The sequence below is a fragment of the Linepithema humile genome, chromosome 5, assembly GCF_040581485.1.
Source record: "Linepithema humile isolate Giens D197 chromosome 5, Lhum_UNIL_v1.0, whole genome shotgun sequence".
NCBI classification, from domain to species: domain Eukaryota; kingdom Metazoa; phylum Arthropoda; class Insecta; order Hymenoptera; family Formicidae; genus Linepithema; species Linepithema humile.
Window position 1 is genome coordinate 19,172,692 of NC_090132.1, and position 18,027 is coordinate 19,190,718.

The following is an 18,027-nucleotide window of genomic DNA, read 5'->3' on the forward strand; positions in this document are numbered from 1 at the left end:
TCAGTACTGGCAGTGAATTGTGGAACACAGCTAAGATTATACAAAATATTATTCTGCTGTTGTTCATTAGATATGGCTGTTTTATTAGTTAGAAAGCGGCCTATGTTATGCATCAGACTATGCAACTCGTTGAAGCAATTCGCAATTGCGATTTAATAAACTACATACAGCTAATAAATTAAAAATGCACATACAGCACACAGCATTTCTAGTAGTCTGATGCAGGCTTTTGTAGCTCACTGGTTCTGGCATTACATCTTTCGGCATAAAATCTAGGAAGTTTCTTGAGCTAAATCACATGTGAAAACCTGATCGACGCACACTGGCGGCGGACTTGATAGGCTTTGCTGCTTTTAGTAGAATTTATTTTCAAAATGGCCGCTACGAGGAGATTGCAAAAGGTAATTCAAAGTTGCCGTCGCAACTATGTGACATAGTGAAAGATTGAGACGTAGACATTGGACGACAGCCAGTTATAGACAAGATTTCCGCGTTTAATCATGTTCAGCGAGGATGGCGATCGTGAGAAATCGCTCGCATGGCGCTACCCTCATCTCACCGCTGATATCGAATAGTTCTGTCTCATGCCGTTTATAACGCCTATAACTCTGCTATTACTACTTTCCGAGGGTCGTTTTGCATATTTCGCGTAGCCACGAACAGTTTCGTTGCTGATCTAAAATGCTTGTGACTTCGAATTGGCGCGACATGGATATAACATGACCGCACACTTGCTCCAGCACTGGACTGACTGTCGCATTCTAACTTTTTCCAGGAACTCGGCGACCTGAGGGCGTCGGCTATGAAAAACTTCACAAATATTCAAGTAGACGAGTCCAATATCCTCACCTGGCAAGGCCTCATATTGCCGGTAGGTTTACGTCATCATCCTTGAAATTCGAGGACATACGTAACCTAAAATACGCGTTGAGGTGCAAAGTGCACATCCTCCAAGTCTTGTGACTCATCCTGTTTCTCTCAGGTGTACCGTTTTACATTTTTTATATTCACAAGGCGCATCAGGCGTTTACATTTTTTTGAGAAGAAAAATATGCGAGGATAAAATAGAAAGTTTAGTTTCTATTATAAAAGTAAATATTTTAATATATTATTGTTGTGTTACTTTTGAGACATGGATTTATATTTTGTTATCTATCTGCATTATTTTATTTTTCTCAAGTGGTTTTTTTCTGATAAAATCAATTTAATCTATTTTTAAGTTAGCTATGGTGATTAGTTATCAATATAATTTCAATAAGATTTTAAAGTGCACTAGAAAGTTATCTAAATAAAATAATTTATATTAAAACTTATATTTTAATTAACAATTTAATAATCTATAAATATTAAGCAAGTTTGTGTTACATGTAAAAATTTAATGCGGAATATTATCAACTAATTTATAACTTGTATAATTTTATATACAAGATTAATTGTAATTATATTAATTTAAAATTATAATGAGATAGAATATTATTTCTTGCTTCTCAAAAAAGAATATAAAATGTAAAAACATATTCTTGAGATATTGTACCCAACATATTATTTCATATATATAATTGATTCTTCTCTTAGTTTATTATATATTTATGCATTTATTTGTACATACTGTAATTTTTTTAGGTATAACATGTAGTATACATGTTACACTTGCATAATTTTAACAATATATAGTATATATTGTTTCAAATTGTAACTTATATCAATGAAGAAATAAGGTAGTTTTTTCTATAGGATAATCCACCATATAACAAAGGCGCATTTCGCATCGAAATCAATTTTCCTGCAGAATACCCTTTTAAACCACCAAGGATAAATTTTAAAACGAAGATATATCATCCAAATGTAGATGAAAAGGGTCAAATATGTTTGCCAATTATAAGCGCTGAAAATTGGAAACCTGCTACAAAAACGGATCAAGGTCAGATTTCGTACATTTTAATTTTTTAACTTTTTTGACTTAGTAACGATTCAAAAATTTTTATAGAATTAAAAGATAATTGCTATTTAATAGAATTTGCAAATAACTCTCTTTGTGTAATAAAAATCTTATTTTTAAAACAAGACAAATTTGGAATTGATAGTTTCTTCAAAGAAACAGGTATAGATATAAAACATTTTTAATTTTAAATATGCCATTTACAGTGATTCAAGCATTAATAGCATTAGTGAATGATCCTGAACCTGAACATCCATTGAGAGCGGATTTAGCTGAGGAATTTCTGAAAGATAGAAAAAAGTTTTTAAAGAATGCTGAGGAATTTACGAAAAAACATGCCGAGAAGAGGCGGGAATCATCATCTTCTAACGAATAACCCCGAGTAATTAGCTTTACTCATCACCACTACTACTACCACCGCAACCACCACGATGCCTGCCGCTCGTCAGTTGATTCAAACTCAAGCCAATGTATACCTGTCTGTTAATCCCCATGGAATCTCATAGATCAAGTTGAGATGACTCTGTACAGTATTGGTTAACACCGACGATATGAATATACGCAAATTGTAATATTTATAAGAAATGGTATGAATTTTTCAGAGTACAGTAAATTACATGATAAATAACTCTGTATCATATTGTATACAATTTATACTTGAAGTCATATGCAGTTATACCTTGGTTTATTTGAACGGTCGTTACATTCCAGCTTGATCCTGTAGGAATGTATACGATGAAAAAGGCTCAACAAGAGCCATCATGTTTTCAAATGTAGCAACATATATAATACAGTATGTATTAAAGTACATAATTTCCAATGTCGTTTAAGATGTTAATTTATGATTGCATTTCAAATTTATAGCTACTGCTTTATATATATATAACTGTTACTAAAATATTAAGATCTAATCTAATAAAAAACGAACAATGTTTGCTCTCAATTTTCAATTAATTTATTTGATGAATAAAAATAAAAGATAATAATTGCAACTTCATATTATGGTTGCACTTTCAATCATAATTATTATTCTTTTTTCATTTATAATTTACAATATGTAAACTCAACGTATAATGTAACTTTTCTTTATCTATTGGTTTAATTGAAAAATATCTATTAACATTTACAATATTTTTCATTTTTATTTTTTATTCTGAATGATTGTATTTCTAATGAATATCCAATTAAAACATGACATGACATTTGCAGGACTGAGAGACTGCAAACTTTAGTTTATATTCTGTACAGAATTATCTTAAGTTGTTTTAATATAAAATTTGTCTAATATATTAAATTTGTATCGATTATTCTCTTGTGGCAAATAACAAAAAAAATTAGAAAAATGTTCAAGATGTGAAATACAAAATTTTAAAAACTCATTTTTTCAAATTCTTATATATTAGAAAGAATAACCAAAATATTAAATATAAAATTGAAAGCATCGGAAAGAAGTCTCTAGTCACTTTTATCTTTCCATCCGCAGCTTCCAATTTCCATAGTAGGCTTGAAAGACTAAAGATTAATTTACATGGAAATTGTGTTAATATCTTTTTTATACGTCTCGATAAGATATGGGTGGGTCATAAGTTATTACACCTCTCTATATAGTATAAAGTGTGTGTAGCTCTACGTATATAATGTAAATCTAAAAAAAATCTTGGTTCTAGAACGCGAAATGTCTTCTTTGTACTGTGTGGTGTGTTTATTTTATATCTATATGGGATTAAAAAATATAATTTTAGGAATAACTTGTTATTGATATAAGCATAATATAAATTATTATTCCTATTCAATATATTTGTGTGTGAATAGTTTCTAAAACTTTTATTATATATACAATGGTGTTTGTTATTTGCTCTTCAATCTGTAATTCACATTTATGCAGCTATTTATAATAACATTTTGACAGATGTATAAATACGCTAATAGAAATTTTGCTATTAAGTTTTTACTAGTACATATATTTAAATAATCTGTGTAAATTACTAAAGAATTTAACGTTGTAAAATAAAACAAAAAAAAGGAATCTGTTTTTAAAAATAGTTTTTGCAAACAGAATATTGTAAAGATGTCTATTTAACAACATATAAGAATTATTTCCACTTTGTTGCAATCATAACGATATTCCTAACTTGACAAATAACTTCTGCTCAATATTATATCCAAATTCCTTAAGACAATAAATATCGGAATACCATTAATTATTAGTGCATTGTAAAGACTGTAAAGATATTAATTGAATAATACTCTTTATATTGGATATTTGTTATTAATGTGAAAAAAATTACACATCTATTTATGCATATGTGTGAATTATATCCTTATCTCAATTGATAGGCTTACAACACTATTATTACTGTATTCGTGAATAATTTCGCATTTATTTTTAGTATTACGAATAAATATGATCGACATATATACGAAATCTGTTCAGTTGTAAATATTCTCTCTGATACAAGTAGATATAAAACTATTATATATATATATTCATGCATATTGCATACATGCAATTCATAAATTCATTATATATATATATTCATGAGAGTTATTCAAGGATAAATTGGATATTTTGTATTTGCTTGGCGTATTAAACTTTATATAGAAAATAAATGTATTGGGTAAATGTTTCAAGAATAATAAATACTGTTGTAAGATTTTATTTTTATTCAGTTTTATGTAAGAAAGGGTAAAACCTTCATTTAAATATTAAAACTCTATATTAATAAATAAAGAGAAATACAAATAAAAATACGACGCCGTTTGTTTCGCCTTTCTTCACTACAGCATGAGCCTGTGTAATACATGTTCGAATTGAACTTCAGCAGTTTATTATAAGATCTTCATCTTTATTTTAGCTCATGCGCACATTTTATCCCATTAACAATTTCTGCATCTCTTACAGATTCATAGATCCCACACTTTTGGCATACTACAATAAATATTCTGCATTGTACCAAGTCAGTGACTGATTAAACTGTAATAAAATAATTGAAAAGCTAGGTGGAAGAGGCGGAAGCTGTTAAGTTTGTCAGCACACACATTGAAGTGTATACATTTATTACTATGATCAGAATATATATTTAATTAAATATAAAATGAATATGAGCATATCTTAACTATATATATATATATATATATAAAAGAATGGAGCTAGTAGAAATCGACGCTTGCGTACGATTTATATGTCATTTTATAAAGAGATAAACATAAATTTATGTTTAAGGATATATATGGAGAACACAAGTCAAAAATAATATTAAAAGTTGTTGGAAATGAGACAAGTATATTCTTAGTAATACATTTCACATAGCTTATTTACATATATAATCATAGACATCAACGTAAATAAAACTATATGTAAATGCCATTTTTCTTCCTAAATTCACGATATATCCGAATATTTATGTTATCATAGACAATCACAGTCTTACAAGTGTAGAAAAATTTCTAATTGCAAGTATTATCAATCATAATCATCGAATCATTGAATTCTTTAGTAACTTAACTATATTTCGCATTATTAGAAACGCACGTTAACTAAAGTCTACGTAGTTACATATTTATTATAATGAGTGCTCACATGTTTTACACATGTGTTATAATACAGGTGTAAAATCAAACAAATGCGCAAGTAATAATTAAATATAAAGTGTTGGGGAGCAGATACAATTCTATTGTTACAAAAAATATTAAAGCGCATCCCCAATTTAAACCTAAAGTATGCATCAATCTTTTCATACATATATTGACCTTTTCCACCAAACTAGTCAATTATCAAAAGAATATCTTGCCATTCATTTCAATTGTAGAGATGTCCCGTAACAACAAGTAAAATATGCTTTATTCAAATTAGATATTTCATGTCGCACACAATGTAATATAACATAACACACAATGTAATGTAATAAATTTCAATTCTACATAAATTTTACTGGAAACTGTACAAAAAATTAATATACATGCATACATATATGCATGCATTAAAAATAAGCACCTTACAATATGCTCAACATCTGATAACAAATAATAGTATAGCAATAATAATACTAGGCCTATCTTTTGTTACCTTTGATCTTTGCGTTTGTATATTTACATGTAACAGGATACACGATTACGATAAGACAAAGATAAAATCATATTCGTTATACTAAATATATTTTAATTGATACTTTATCATTAACTTTTTCAATCCTACATTCCCGCAAATAAAATAAAAAAAAGTATTAATATGTTTATCAAAAAATCAAAATTCTACGACTATTATTTTCTCGTTGGTATGGAACATCCCTTAGGCATAACTTCTCACAAATAAGAAATGAAATAATAACGAGAAGATAACAATAATGACGCCACAAATGATAATAATGTATAATAATGTTGACACGATTCGATGAATAAAATGTGAAGATTCATTAATGTGATAAGAGGATACATATTATTACAAATTACTTACATGTTTGTACACATCCAATGTTGAACTCAGCATTAAGCAACGTATGTATACACTTTTCTGTAAATAATCACAATAGATGATTAGTTCGTTAACTCAATAAAAAGCGATTATTTGTATAACATGTCTTACATACCGATCTTCCGGTGTACGAGCCAAATATTCCCGTTCGATTAAACCTTCGATACGTTTTTTAATTATTACAGGTGAAGGTAAAAATCGACCTTTCAATTGCTCTGTTACTTCTGTTACGAGTATGTTGTGCTGATAAAAGAAAATTAATTAACATTAGTATCGCATATCTTGCATTAGAAATAATCTTGTTAAAGCGTACATATGCTTTTTATTTGCAAAATATATTTCAATATATAAATTAATTAGTAAAAGTTTTTTGTACGTACAGGCATACGCTTGCGGGCCTTCATAATCCGCACGATGGCTGCTTCAATTTCATGTTTTCGATCTTCATCAACTTTATTGCGCGTCTCTCTTCTCTCAGGCTCAGATTCTCCCTTCGCAGCTACGGTCTGGATTTTTACTCTTCACAAAACAATACGAGTATTAAGTGCTTATTATACATTACATATACGTTTATACATATAATCATACGTTATTTATTGTATAAGAACGCAATACCTATGTAATTTGCTAGTAAAGCTGTCGTTCACACAGAAACAGTGCGAAGGTTCGATTTCTTTAGTACGAGGATATTTAAGTAAAATTCTTTGTGTAGCTTTACCCATGGCAAGAGATTGTAATGCTCTAACCAAATCTCTCTCTGGAATATCGGTTTCACCTTGAATTTCCTACACAACATTCATACATATATACATGGCAGAAATTATGAATATTTTAATTTTTCATATATTATGAATGTGTATCCTTATAAATGTGATTAATTGGTCGTTTGAAATTATATTGAAACTAACCTCATATGTTAGCCTTTCCCTTTTATTGAACAGCATTAACACACACATTTGGTATGTGGAAACTTGTATTATGTGCTTTCGCGGTGTACTATATACACTGCTGCTTCGCTGACTCACTAAACTGTTGCTAGCGCTACTACCATTTCCGATAGAACTTGAAGATGATGGAGTATCCAAACCTCCACAATTACTCTCTTCTCTTCGTGGTCCATAGAAAACAGCATTCAGATCTGCAGAGCCTGCAAGATTTTTTTTATCCATGTTATTATCAACTATTAGGACGAACAGTTATTAATAAATAATATTCATAAATATCTATACTTACCTAATTGTGGCTGTAATGTTAATTGTCGACCGCTATGTTTAGCCAAATAGAAGCGCCGAAAGGCATCGAAGGCATCGCGCGGTGCGGTAGGCATACTACACTTTGGAGTGGCTGATTGCGTTGGCCAGAAACCAGTTGTGAGTACCCGAACGCTTATATCCACACCATGTAAGTTCGTCTTTATAAAACAAAAAGTAGAAAAAATAAAAAATATATCGCTATGTAGAAATATATAAATATATATAAATTCTTTTATGTAAAATATATGTTTTTTAATGTTCTAAGTAAGCATAAGCAGAATATTAGTTATAGAATTAATTCTGCTAAAGAAACGGTATCAATAAGTTTCAACTACGCTAACATGTAATTTAATATTACACAAATCTATATTTTTCTATAAAAATAATCTATATTTTTGGAAAAATAACATGGGTGGAGCACGCCGTATTCCGACTAAACTCTTCAAGTTTATTGTGATATACTGATACTTACACCTGATGTAAGAACATGATCTTTGAATTCATCCATAATAGTGTTGCTGACTGTTATATCTTTAAACATGCCTTCCAATTTCGATGTGAACTGACATCCGCATTCAGTCTGAAAGAATGAAATTAAATGCATATTATATTTATTTAAAAATAAAAATATCTTATAGAACTGTATATAGAACTATGTAAGTTATATACTATAATAGTGTATAACTTTTCTCACATTACAGAAATAATTAAAAAAAAAAATATATTAATAATTTGACAAAATAGGAAATTGTACCCGATCAAATCAAATAACGCAAATTAATTTTAATTCTCTCATCTGTAAAAATAACTTAATTAACTAATTATATTTCTACACAATAATCATTACATGTAATCTACGAGTTTCATTATTATACATATAAGTAATGCCAATTCAGATATAAATAGAATAATCGCGATATTCTTACCTTAAGCTTGGATATCATATTCTTTTCACTGTCATCTGAAACTGACTTATTCAATAATAACCGCTTGGCTAAGTGTTGCTTATAGTACCGTTCAAATACATCCTTCTCTTGTAAGAAGCGGAATAAGACCATAGTTTTATCTAAGATTCCTTCAATTTCCTGTTCTGTCATCTAAAATCCAATATATTAGCATAAAAAATTGTACAATGGAATGTAGTTCTGTATAGAAATAATAAATGTTACCAACCCCTTTAACACCTTTCTTCAATTTATCATCGATAAAAAGTGAAAGATACTCCGGGCTTTTAGGATTTAAATTAAGAAAGTATTCAAAGTCCGAAGCTATCATTTGTTTGTAATTTTTATCGTTATTGAAAGAATAATGTAGAAAATGATCGAAGCGATCTTTTAAATCTAACAAGTTTTGGACGTAAAGAACAGCGTTTGTTGTTGATTCATGCTCTTCTTGCACTAAAGCACGACCCTGCTCTCTAAGGAATTGAGATACACAATCGCATACAGTGCGTAATCCGTCCGACACTCTTGAAAATAGTTTATACATACAACCAAGATCTTCTGTTTTCTGATTTTTGAGCATGTGTACTACACCGCTGTTTTCCATCTGCCAAATACACAAAAGTGTAAGTTGAATCATATCACTAATTAATAATGCGAATCAAAAATAACGTACCTCAACAATAGTTTTCATGTGGATTTTGATTAATTCTTCTTCTACGACTTCTACTATTCGTGGTTCAGTAGATTCATCTAAATAATGTTTCGCTCTTTCAGATTCTTCACAAATTCTAGCTTCAACCTTTTTTATGTATACCGATGCGCTATTTTCAGCCAGAAATTTTTGAGATTCCATCTAAAGAAAATAAGTCTTAAGTGTAACATGTGTATAAAAGAAAGTACATTCTGAATTATATATTAAACATATTTTCTATTACACTCACTCTATAAAACTCAGCACTTTGTTGTAAAAAAGGTCTTTCAAAATCTTCTTCATAAACTTGGCGACTGTTAATTCCAAGTAACATTAACATTTGGCAGGCATTTTTTATAGCGCTACGATCTACAACTTCTCCTCTTCTCTCTCTTGCAACCATACCTAATAATGTTTCTCGTAAATGATCTCTGACACATCCATATCTGACCACCTAAAATTAACAAGAAACTTATCAATTTATTGAATCGATATATGTGATATTTCTAAAAATATAAAACAATCATCAAAAAGACAAATCAAAATTTTGTTTTAAAACTTTACAATTTTAAAATTTGCTTTATACGATACTTAAATACAAAGAATTAAAATGTTACGTGAAAATTACCTGATCTCGAAAAATAATTAATCCAAGATTATACACATTGTCTACATCATTTTGTTGAACATACACTCTATCCATGTACATCAAAATGTCTCTGATCATCACCATTGACGTTTGATGATCATTCCATGCAAGATTTAAAGTTTGCAAGAAATTATTATGCAAAGAGCGAAGAACATCCTCTCGCACTTTGTTTTCAAGATGATGCGTTACAACTTCTTTCAGTCCTGTGTACAAGCGTTCTCCATACTTATGAAGAACCATTGTATAAGCATTGCGATAAAGTTCTTCAAAACTGAGGCCAGAGTTATTTTTCTTCTGTATTTCTTGAATAGCACTCTTTAGTAAGGCCCAAATGCTTTCCACATACTTCTCATCCATAGTTGTCTGCGAAAATAGAACATTTGTAATAATTACAGAGCTATTAATTAAATAAAATAAAAATATTTCTATTAAATCGTGACTAAAAAAACCATTTTGAAAGTGCTTAAATTACATTTGTAAACATAATTTATATATAAAAATATATTATAGCACAAAATAACAAATGCAATGACATAATTGCTTATCAAGAATATTTATATATATGGAAGTGTAGTAAAAGAAGATGTAAAAGAGAACAATTCTCACAAGAGTATCACGAATTATGAGAGGATAATTTTTATATATTAATCCTGATGCAGGAATTGCCTCACCCATTCTGCCTTTTTGTTGTAAATTATAGTCTTCATTTTGATAATCCATGATTCTATTTTTTTATTACAAATTTTGCTTGTATGTATTTTGTTTTATTCAATCACAACCTTGATTATGAAAATATATACTTATAAATAACCTTAGAATTTCTTTCCTCTTTAACATTTTATGTTACATTTTATCAAATACATTTAAATTGATGTGATATTGACCGGATGTAATTATATGGATATCAATTATTAAGCAATAAAGTCTTAATTTTAATTTAAAAATTATACAAATCGTATATTATAACTATAAAGTTATACATTATTATAGAATTAAATATAAAACATAATCAAATTTAGTTATACTAATTTGATTTGACAGAAATTGGAAATCAAATAATTAAAAAATTCATATATTTTTATATATTAAATTTTACATAAAAACCACTATATACAAGCAAAATATTATATACAAAGTATAGAATCTGGCCAATATTATTTCATTTTTTAATATAAATTACTGACATTATTTTACCTTGTTGTGATATTCATTAAAAAAATGAGACATTTCTAGCATTGTAAATTTAAAAAAATACTAAGATGACATTTAAAAATTTAACATGTAACATGACATGGTTATATAGTCTTTTACACTACTATAGCAACCATTAATTATTGTTACTTTTGGGAATATATTCAGATATAAACATTTTTTAAGAATATATGTATATACTGTCAACAATAAATTTATCTTCATTTAAATATTGCATGTAATAATATAACAATACAGATGTACATAATTCATAATTATACAAGAAAGATACCAGAAAAATGTCAAATACCAAAAATATTATTGATATATTTAATTCATGAAACAAAATATATAGGATATATCACACATAATTATTTATTTCACATAAATCTGATTAAAAATATCATTTTTCATAAGTTTTTTATAAGTAGTTTTAATATAAAAAATCTGAAATATATTATGTATTTCAAAATTTGTGCAATTAATTCAATTGATATTTAATTGGCTTGAAGGAAATTACTTATTGGATATAGGAACACATAAATATTAATGTCAATGTCACATTAAATAAATATTTATTCTAAATAATGATCTAATTGTAAGTAAGTGCCAAATTATTTCTAATTATTTTTTAATAATTGATTGTATTTGTAGATATTCTATCTAAAGTATCTGAATATCTAACCCAACATATTATCTGACCTTATTTTCTAGTCAATTATATATCAGTTGACATTTAAACTTTTACGAAGATATTTCTCAAATGTATCATAAAAAAGTATATATAGTAAGATTGAACTAAGTGAATTAATGCAAGTTAGAAAATATATAAATATATTTGTAAATTGCAATCACAAAGATATTTAAAGATATTTAAACAAGTAGAAGCATTATATTTGAAAAATCGCTTTGTTGACGACATTGAATAAATAAATAAGGACAGACGCGTAATGTAAAATGATGCTCAACTACGTTTTTATCGCGCTCCACGGCACTCACCGGAAAAGCACGTATGCGCATTTTGCTCTCCTTCTTCATCAGGGCACTGCTCTTCATCATGTCGAATTTTCGGTCTCAATGTGTGCGAAAGGTCCTCCTCTCCTCAGAAATGCCGTCTCGACGATGCTGCTTTGATAAGCGCGCTGCGCCGCGTATACATTGACACCGCTGCTTCTGTTTAAGCGTAGCGTGCACTCATTTACGTATCGGGAACAGCCGATGATCGCGGATCACCGCGGCCAAGTACAATCACTAAACCGCACTCGCTGTGACAACGTGGAGAGGATCGACGACGGGTAGCTTCCTCCTCGCGACCATTTAACGTCACACGCGACGCCTCTCTTTACGTGCGAGCCACTATTTTTCCAGCCCGGCGAGCGAAACGCCAAAGCCAAGAGGGATAAGGTACGCGCTTTTGACGATTGCGGGGAAGAGCGACAACGACGATGGGCCACGAGAGCGCAAGGAGCGCGCGAAGGAGGGAGGGAGACGGGAAGCAGCGAGAGAGAAAGAGACGCGGAAAACTAGACAGACACACGGTAGAGTCGAAGAGTCGGAGCCAAGAGGGAAATATTGCGCTTCTGTCAACAACCCGATGGAGCCGATCTCCTTTCTTTTCTTTCTTTTTTTTTTTTTCGTCGTCCGCCGCCGTGAGAGTGTCACGATTTGCTCGGTGGTTGCTCACCGATCTCAGTGAAGTAGCCGCGGGCGCGAGTACGGTCGCCCCCGTGACATAATTGAGCGGTCCGATATGACAGTACCGTCGCAGTGTACGATGCGAATTTTCGATGCGCCAATAATATCACCGTCGTTAACAGCACGGAATATCTATCCGCAGACCACGAACGATGCTCACAGCACATGAATCACGACCATCAACGGTACTACGAGCATAGGCTTACCGTCGCGATATTGGCGGACATCATCTGCTGCGCGATCGGACGGCCGCTCTAGCGTTACGATCGTGCACTTTCTGATGGGTGTTACTGGTCGGTATCGACGCACAGCTACGAAAGTCCGGAGGTCGTTTGTGTTTAGTTACAATCTATATTTTGTTTTTCTTTTCTTCTTCACTCCATTCTAAAGCTTACATTTTTTTTATCATGTTTTATTCCAAATACAAGAAAATTTAAATATGCCGAATTCGACAAATCTTTAGTCCACTAATTTACATATTTTGGTCCGGGTCTTTGAGCAACTACGAAAAGAAAGTTTTATCGTTACATAATGTAATCTTTGTCACTTCGCAAAATGCTACTATTTCTTATTTTGCAAAGAAAGATTGAAGAATACAATTCCAATGTATTTTTTCTTAAATTACATTAAACTTTATGTGCACTTTTAATGCGATCAATTAAAAAACAATTCTGATGGATGTGTATTCAGGAAATATAAATGATATTTATTATACAATTTTACTGTTTGTCATATATATTTTAACTTTATTATGAAAGCATTATTTTTTCAAAAATGCATCTTGTGTTTCTTACAAAAATGTGAACTTTTAAATCTTGGAATGTCCGTATCTAATATGCTTAATATTAAAAGAAACTAATTTAAAATAAAAATCTTACATCTTTTATTATGTAGTTGTCCTAATTAATTTCAATTTTATTCTAGTTTCTTCATTTTTAAACATACTTAAGTCCTATATGATTGATGTATCATCTTCTCACATATATGACAATATCAGAATATTTAGTAAGATACACATTCAATATTAAGTCTGCACTTAGTAAATACAATTTATATATTATCTTAAAATAAAATTCTTTGGATTCTATCATATACATATATGTTAAGCTATTATTAAAATTACCGTAAAAGTATGTCAAAATTACACATCTTCAAATCTTTGAAATAAAAATTGATTTTCTTCAAACGATTATTAGGCCTCTATTATTGGCTATAAATGTGTAATATGTAAAGAATGTCACAATTACAACTACTTCCATTGATAATATAAACTAGATAAATGGAATTGTTTATCATAATAGTTTCTATATAAACACTGATACATCACAGAGCCTCTTTTCGTTTATCCATAAATTATAAATAATTTATAAATTTAGGATCAGTTCGTTATTATAAACGATTATAAATTTGGAATCAGTTTATAGAATCAGCTCAGACCAAGTATACTTAGATCAGGAGCAGTCACGTACACTATTATAATACCTATAAGACTTATGGCAATCGCTAAAATCCACATGCTCCAATATTTGTTTCTCATACTCTCTTGGGACTGTTTCGAGTTTTCATTCTTGTCTTTTTTCTTTCGCCGTGGCTTGAACTTTTTCTCGAATTTTTCGATCTCTTCCCGATTGCGCAATTCTTCCGCTTCTCGCTTCTTTGCTATCATAGCCTCTTGGGCCTCTTTTCTTTCATTCTTCAATGATTCACACACATTGTCGCACTCTACAGTAATTTGTTCCTTTTGTAGAAAGGAACAAAGAAAATCTTTCTTGATCCGTTTACACTTACACCATAATCTGACTTTCTTGTTGCATTCTTCCCCGCCTTTGCATACTCCCGGATGGCAATCGTTAATACAACGATGGCCGCATGGATACTGAAATAAAGAAACACATTAGGCTATCTATGAAGGAAGCAGAATTTATATGTACTTTCCAAATTATATAAATATAGTTACATTTTTAGGACATTGGTTTCCACATTTGAGCAATTCGTCGCGCTCCTTAGTTGTTGCGGACGTCAGGTTTACACAATGCCGGTAAAGGGTGCTAATACCACAGTGGCAGGAGATTCGCACTAACTGCTTGCATGGTTTACATGGTGCTGGATGACAAGGTTGCGGGCAGGTATGCGTGCAACCTGTTGGACGTGCGAATTGACATTCCTTTTCACATTCCATGCATGGAATACCGTTGCCAGATTCGTCGTCAGAAGCTTGTACTTTGTGACAAGTCAACTCGCAAGTATGATTCTTGCACGACAGTGATCGGCCGCAAAATCTGCCACAAGAACTTGGTCTTGACATGTGGCATGGCCAAGGCTGTGTCTCGTGACCACCGAAACAGGTCACGGGCACAGAAATTTCGCACGGTGGACATGGTAAGGTTTTCAATTCCATAACATCTTTTGGTTTTTCCCAGGGGCCGGTAGGTTGCGCCTTTACCCCGTTCACTCTGACTTTCATCCAGACTTTAGTGTGACAAGTAGCTGGGCAAGAATGACCGCATCTCTTGTATATCAAGCCGCAAACTTTCTTGCACGGTGGACACGGGCCTTGGTGACATCTGTGCGTTTCCCTCTTGGTATGATGACAGATTGGTGGAATCTTGCAGGACTTATTACATGATGGTGGCTTAATTCTTTTTTTGGTACCGCATGGCACTGTTATCTTGTTGCTGCCGCATCGACATTGTATGACATCCGTCCTGGTGCACGGATAGCAAGGGCCGCTGTGACAAGGAGCGGCACACTTGTGCTTACGACAATTAAGCGTGTTCTCGCACGTCTTCTCGCAAGGATTGGACGTGTTCTTCAATATACAATCGCAACACTTTCTGTTACACAGATGTCTGCCGCACAAGCGCATCTGTGTGCATTTCTTGTTGCAGTGAAATTCTTTCACACAGGCGATCTCTTTTGTATAGCTGCCACATTTGCATGCTTTTGTTATAACTTCCAAACACTGACCACAACGATCGGTGTGGCATCTCATGTTGCAGAAATGTGATCCACAGTCTAACAATTTGCTGCAAGTGTCACCACACGTTGGCACTTGCTGCTGTCTGCAGGAAACGTCATAACGTTTCTTTCCACATGGGCAACATCTATTTTTCTCCAGGGGACAGTTACCACAATCGCCGGATGAATGACAAGTACTCTCGCAGATGTGTACATTACAAGAAAATCTTTTCTTACAAGGTTTCTCGCAGATCCATGTACTTTCGTAGCATTTTCCTTCCTTTTGACTGCTCTTGCAACGACATTTCAGTAGTACAATTTCCTCACAAGGTGGACATTCTTCAGTATGACATAAATTATTGCAAGTGTGTGAGCAAGATTCATATTTTTTGTCACATATAGTTTGGCAGCTCCAGCTTTTAGCATTACAACGACGTGGCTGTGCTGGTAGTTTGCCACAGTAGCATTTAACCAACACCATCTTTGCACATGGTGGACATGGACCAGGATGACAAAGCAACACACATTTATGACCGCATTCTGGTTGTAAGAGCTTGCCGCAGCTCTCGCCACAGGAATGTGGAATAATCCATGGTTGATGTGGAGGATCCGCAGTTTTTTTACAGAAACATTCATATGATCTTGGAATCTGATCCTGGTCATATTCCATACGACATTTTGGGCTGTAATATACATATATATATATATATTTTTCTTTGGTATATTAAACAAAAACTTTAGTGCATTTTACCTAAAATTTTGCATTAACAATGTATTATTTTGAATAATATTTACAATACATACCATGCCCAGATTGGTGTAATATTTTTAGCCCGTTTATAACTCAAACTGTCATTAATCCAATGTAAAATGCAATTCATATGTAAAAATGCATAGCATTTGTTGCAATTCCAAATCTGTATAATAAAGAATATCTATATAATAAACTGTTTTTTATCACATAATAGTTCTATTAAAAATTTATACTTTCTTAGAACAGTAAAAATTAATAAAGTTAAATTTGTAGCATATAATAATATGTATATTAATGCTAAGTAAACATACCGGATCTATTTTTTTGACAGTTGATATACATATCAAACAAACTGCACTGCTAGATTGAAAAGAATTAACTAGATATGATATCACTTTTTCTGCATCTGTGCCTTGTCCCTGGTATGCCGATAATACTTTGTCCACTACATTTTGGACATCTTCCTCATTTGTTTCATCTTCCTCTTCACTAGAGTAATTTAATGATGCGTTGGCTTCCAAATGTCTTTCAATAGACAATTTATTTTGCACTTGAGCTTTTCTAAATTTCTGCATTTTAAAATTCTAAAATTTTTAAAGCATATATCAGTAATATAAGTAGATTATAAAGATTCATGTATTAATATTCTAAGCAGACAACATATGTTATAAAAAATAAAACTAATTACATTAATAATAACATTTTTGTTGAAAAACATTGTATATAAATTTTGGCATATAAAGCTGATACATATTTTATTTACAATCTGTTGCGAAAATATATGTCTTTTTTATATGTATTCAACTAATGTATTCATTTAATTAACAAGATATTTAAAAAAATGATTTTTTTGTATATGTATATATATAATACATATATATTTGTTAAAATGTATCGTAAGGTTATGTACTGTATTATATTTGATCGTTTTACCATAAAATTATCATTAGAATTACCAAATCTAATATTGTTAGATCTAATTTGTTTAAATAAAAGGCATTTAATCGGATTGTTATATGTATTTTTTGTCAGTAATAAACCACATTTAAATAATAGATATAAATATATTATCTTGGTCTGTAATTACCAATTTTCCTTTGTTATTAACAATTTCAAAGATTAATTGTAATTAATCCCAACTATAAAATTAATTTTATTATTGTTTTACACCGCTGCACATAACTATACACGTAACCATGCTGAAAAATGTACGCATGTACATCAGTGTGGCCAGATTTTAGACGCAAGCAGCAAGCAGCATGAGGGAGAGAATACCGCACGCATGCACAAGCACGTACATACATGTGAGCTCCGCGCTTCGGCTAGTTGCGAACATTAGAAAAGAGCAGACGTACTATTTCTATCTCCTTTCTTATCGAATCGGCAATGAAGGCGACATCCATTTTAGCCAGGATTGGGAAAAATTGTAACAGGAACACATGATGATAGAGGAGCTCGTACGAGAACACTTACCATCGGTGG

The 18,027-nt window shown here is 31.3% G+C and overlaps 3 protein-coding genes across 5 annotated transcripts; 1 reads left to right on the forward strand and 2 right to left on the reverse strand.

The window, feature by feature from the left end:
• Positions 1-243: 243 nt before the first annotated feature.
• On the forward strand, positions 244-3,318 carry Ubc10 (ubiquitin conjugating enzyme 10). 2 transcript variants are annotated; one of them, XM_012370262.2, is made up of 4 exons: positions 244-401; positions 776-871; positions 1,735-1,921; positions 2,146-3,318. In XM_012370262.2, the coding sequence occupies exons 1-4, from the start codon at positions 375-377 to the stop codon at positions 2,313-2,315; spliced, it is 480 nt and encodes a 159-aa protein (XP_012225685.1). In that variant the 5' UTR covers positions 244-374; the 3' UTR covers positions 2,316-3,318. The 2 variants fall into 2 exon arrangements, with proteins under 2 accessions (XP_012225685.1, XP_012225686.1); XM_012370263.2 differs by lacking the exon at positions 244-401 and adding an exon at positions 428-574.
• Positions 3,319-4,580: 1,262 nt separating this feature from the next.
• On the reverse strand, positions 4,581-13,167 carry Cul3 (cullin 3). Of its 2 annotated transcripts, none has more exons than XM_012370267.2 (14): positions 12,138-13,167; positions 9,927-10,310; positions 9,549-9,752; positions 9,281-9,460; positions 8,837-9,211; positions 8,590-8,760; positions 8,136-8,243; positions 7,644-7,821; positions 7,319-7,557; positions 7,026-7,195; positions 6,791-6,929; positions 6,526-6,653; positions 6,393-6,449; positions 4,581-4,913 (listed from the first exon to the last, which is right to left on the reverse strand). In XM_012370267.2, the coding sequence occupies exons 1-13, from the start codon at positions 12,195-12,197 to the stop codon at positions 6,425-6,427; spliced, it is 2,361 nt and encodes a 786-aa protein (XP_012225690.1). In that variant the 5' UTR covers positions 12,198-13,167; the 3' UTR covers positions 4,581-4,913; positions 6,393-6,424. The 2 variants fall into 2 exon arrangements, with proteins under 2 accessions (XP_012225690.1, XP_012225689.1); XM_012370266.2 differs by having other exon boundaries at positions 4,581-4,868; positions 12,138-13,166.
• Positions 13,168-13,550: 383 nt separating this feature from the next.
• Positions 13,551-17,818, reverse strand: LOC105674142 (NF-X1-type zinc finger protein NFXL1). The gene is made up of 5 exons (XM_012370278.2): positions 17,633-17,818; positions 16,857-17,129; positions 16,596-16,708; positions 14,791-16,474; positions 13,551-14,709 (listed from the first exon to the last, which is right to left on the reverse strand). Exons 2-5 carry the CDS (start codon positions 17,118-17,120, stop codon positions 14,260-14,262), a joined length of 2,511 nt encoding a protein of 836 aa, XP_012225701.2. The 5' UTR covers positions 17,121-17,129; positions 17,633-17,818; the 3' UTR covers positions 13,551-14,259.
• Positions 17,819-18,027: the final 209 nt, after the last annotated feature.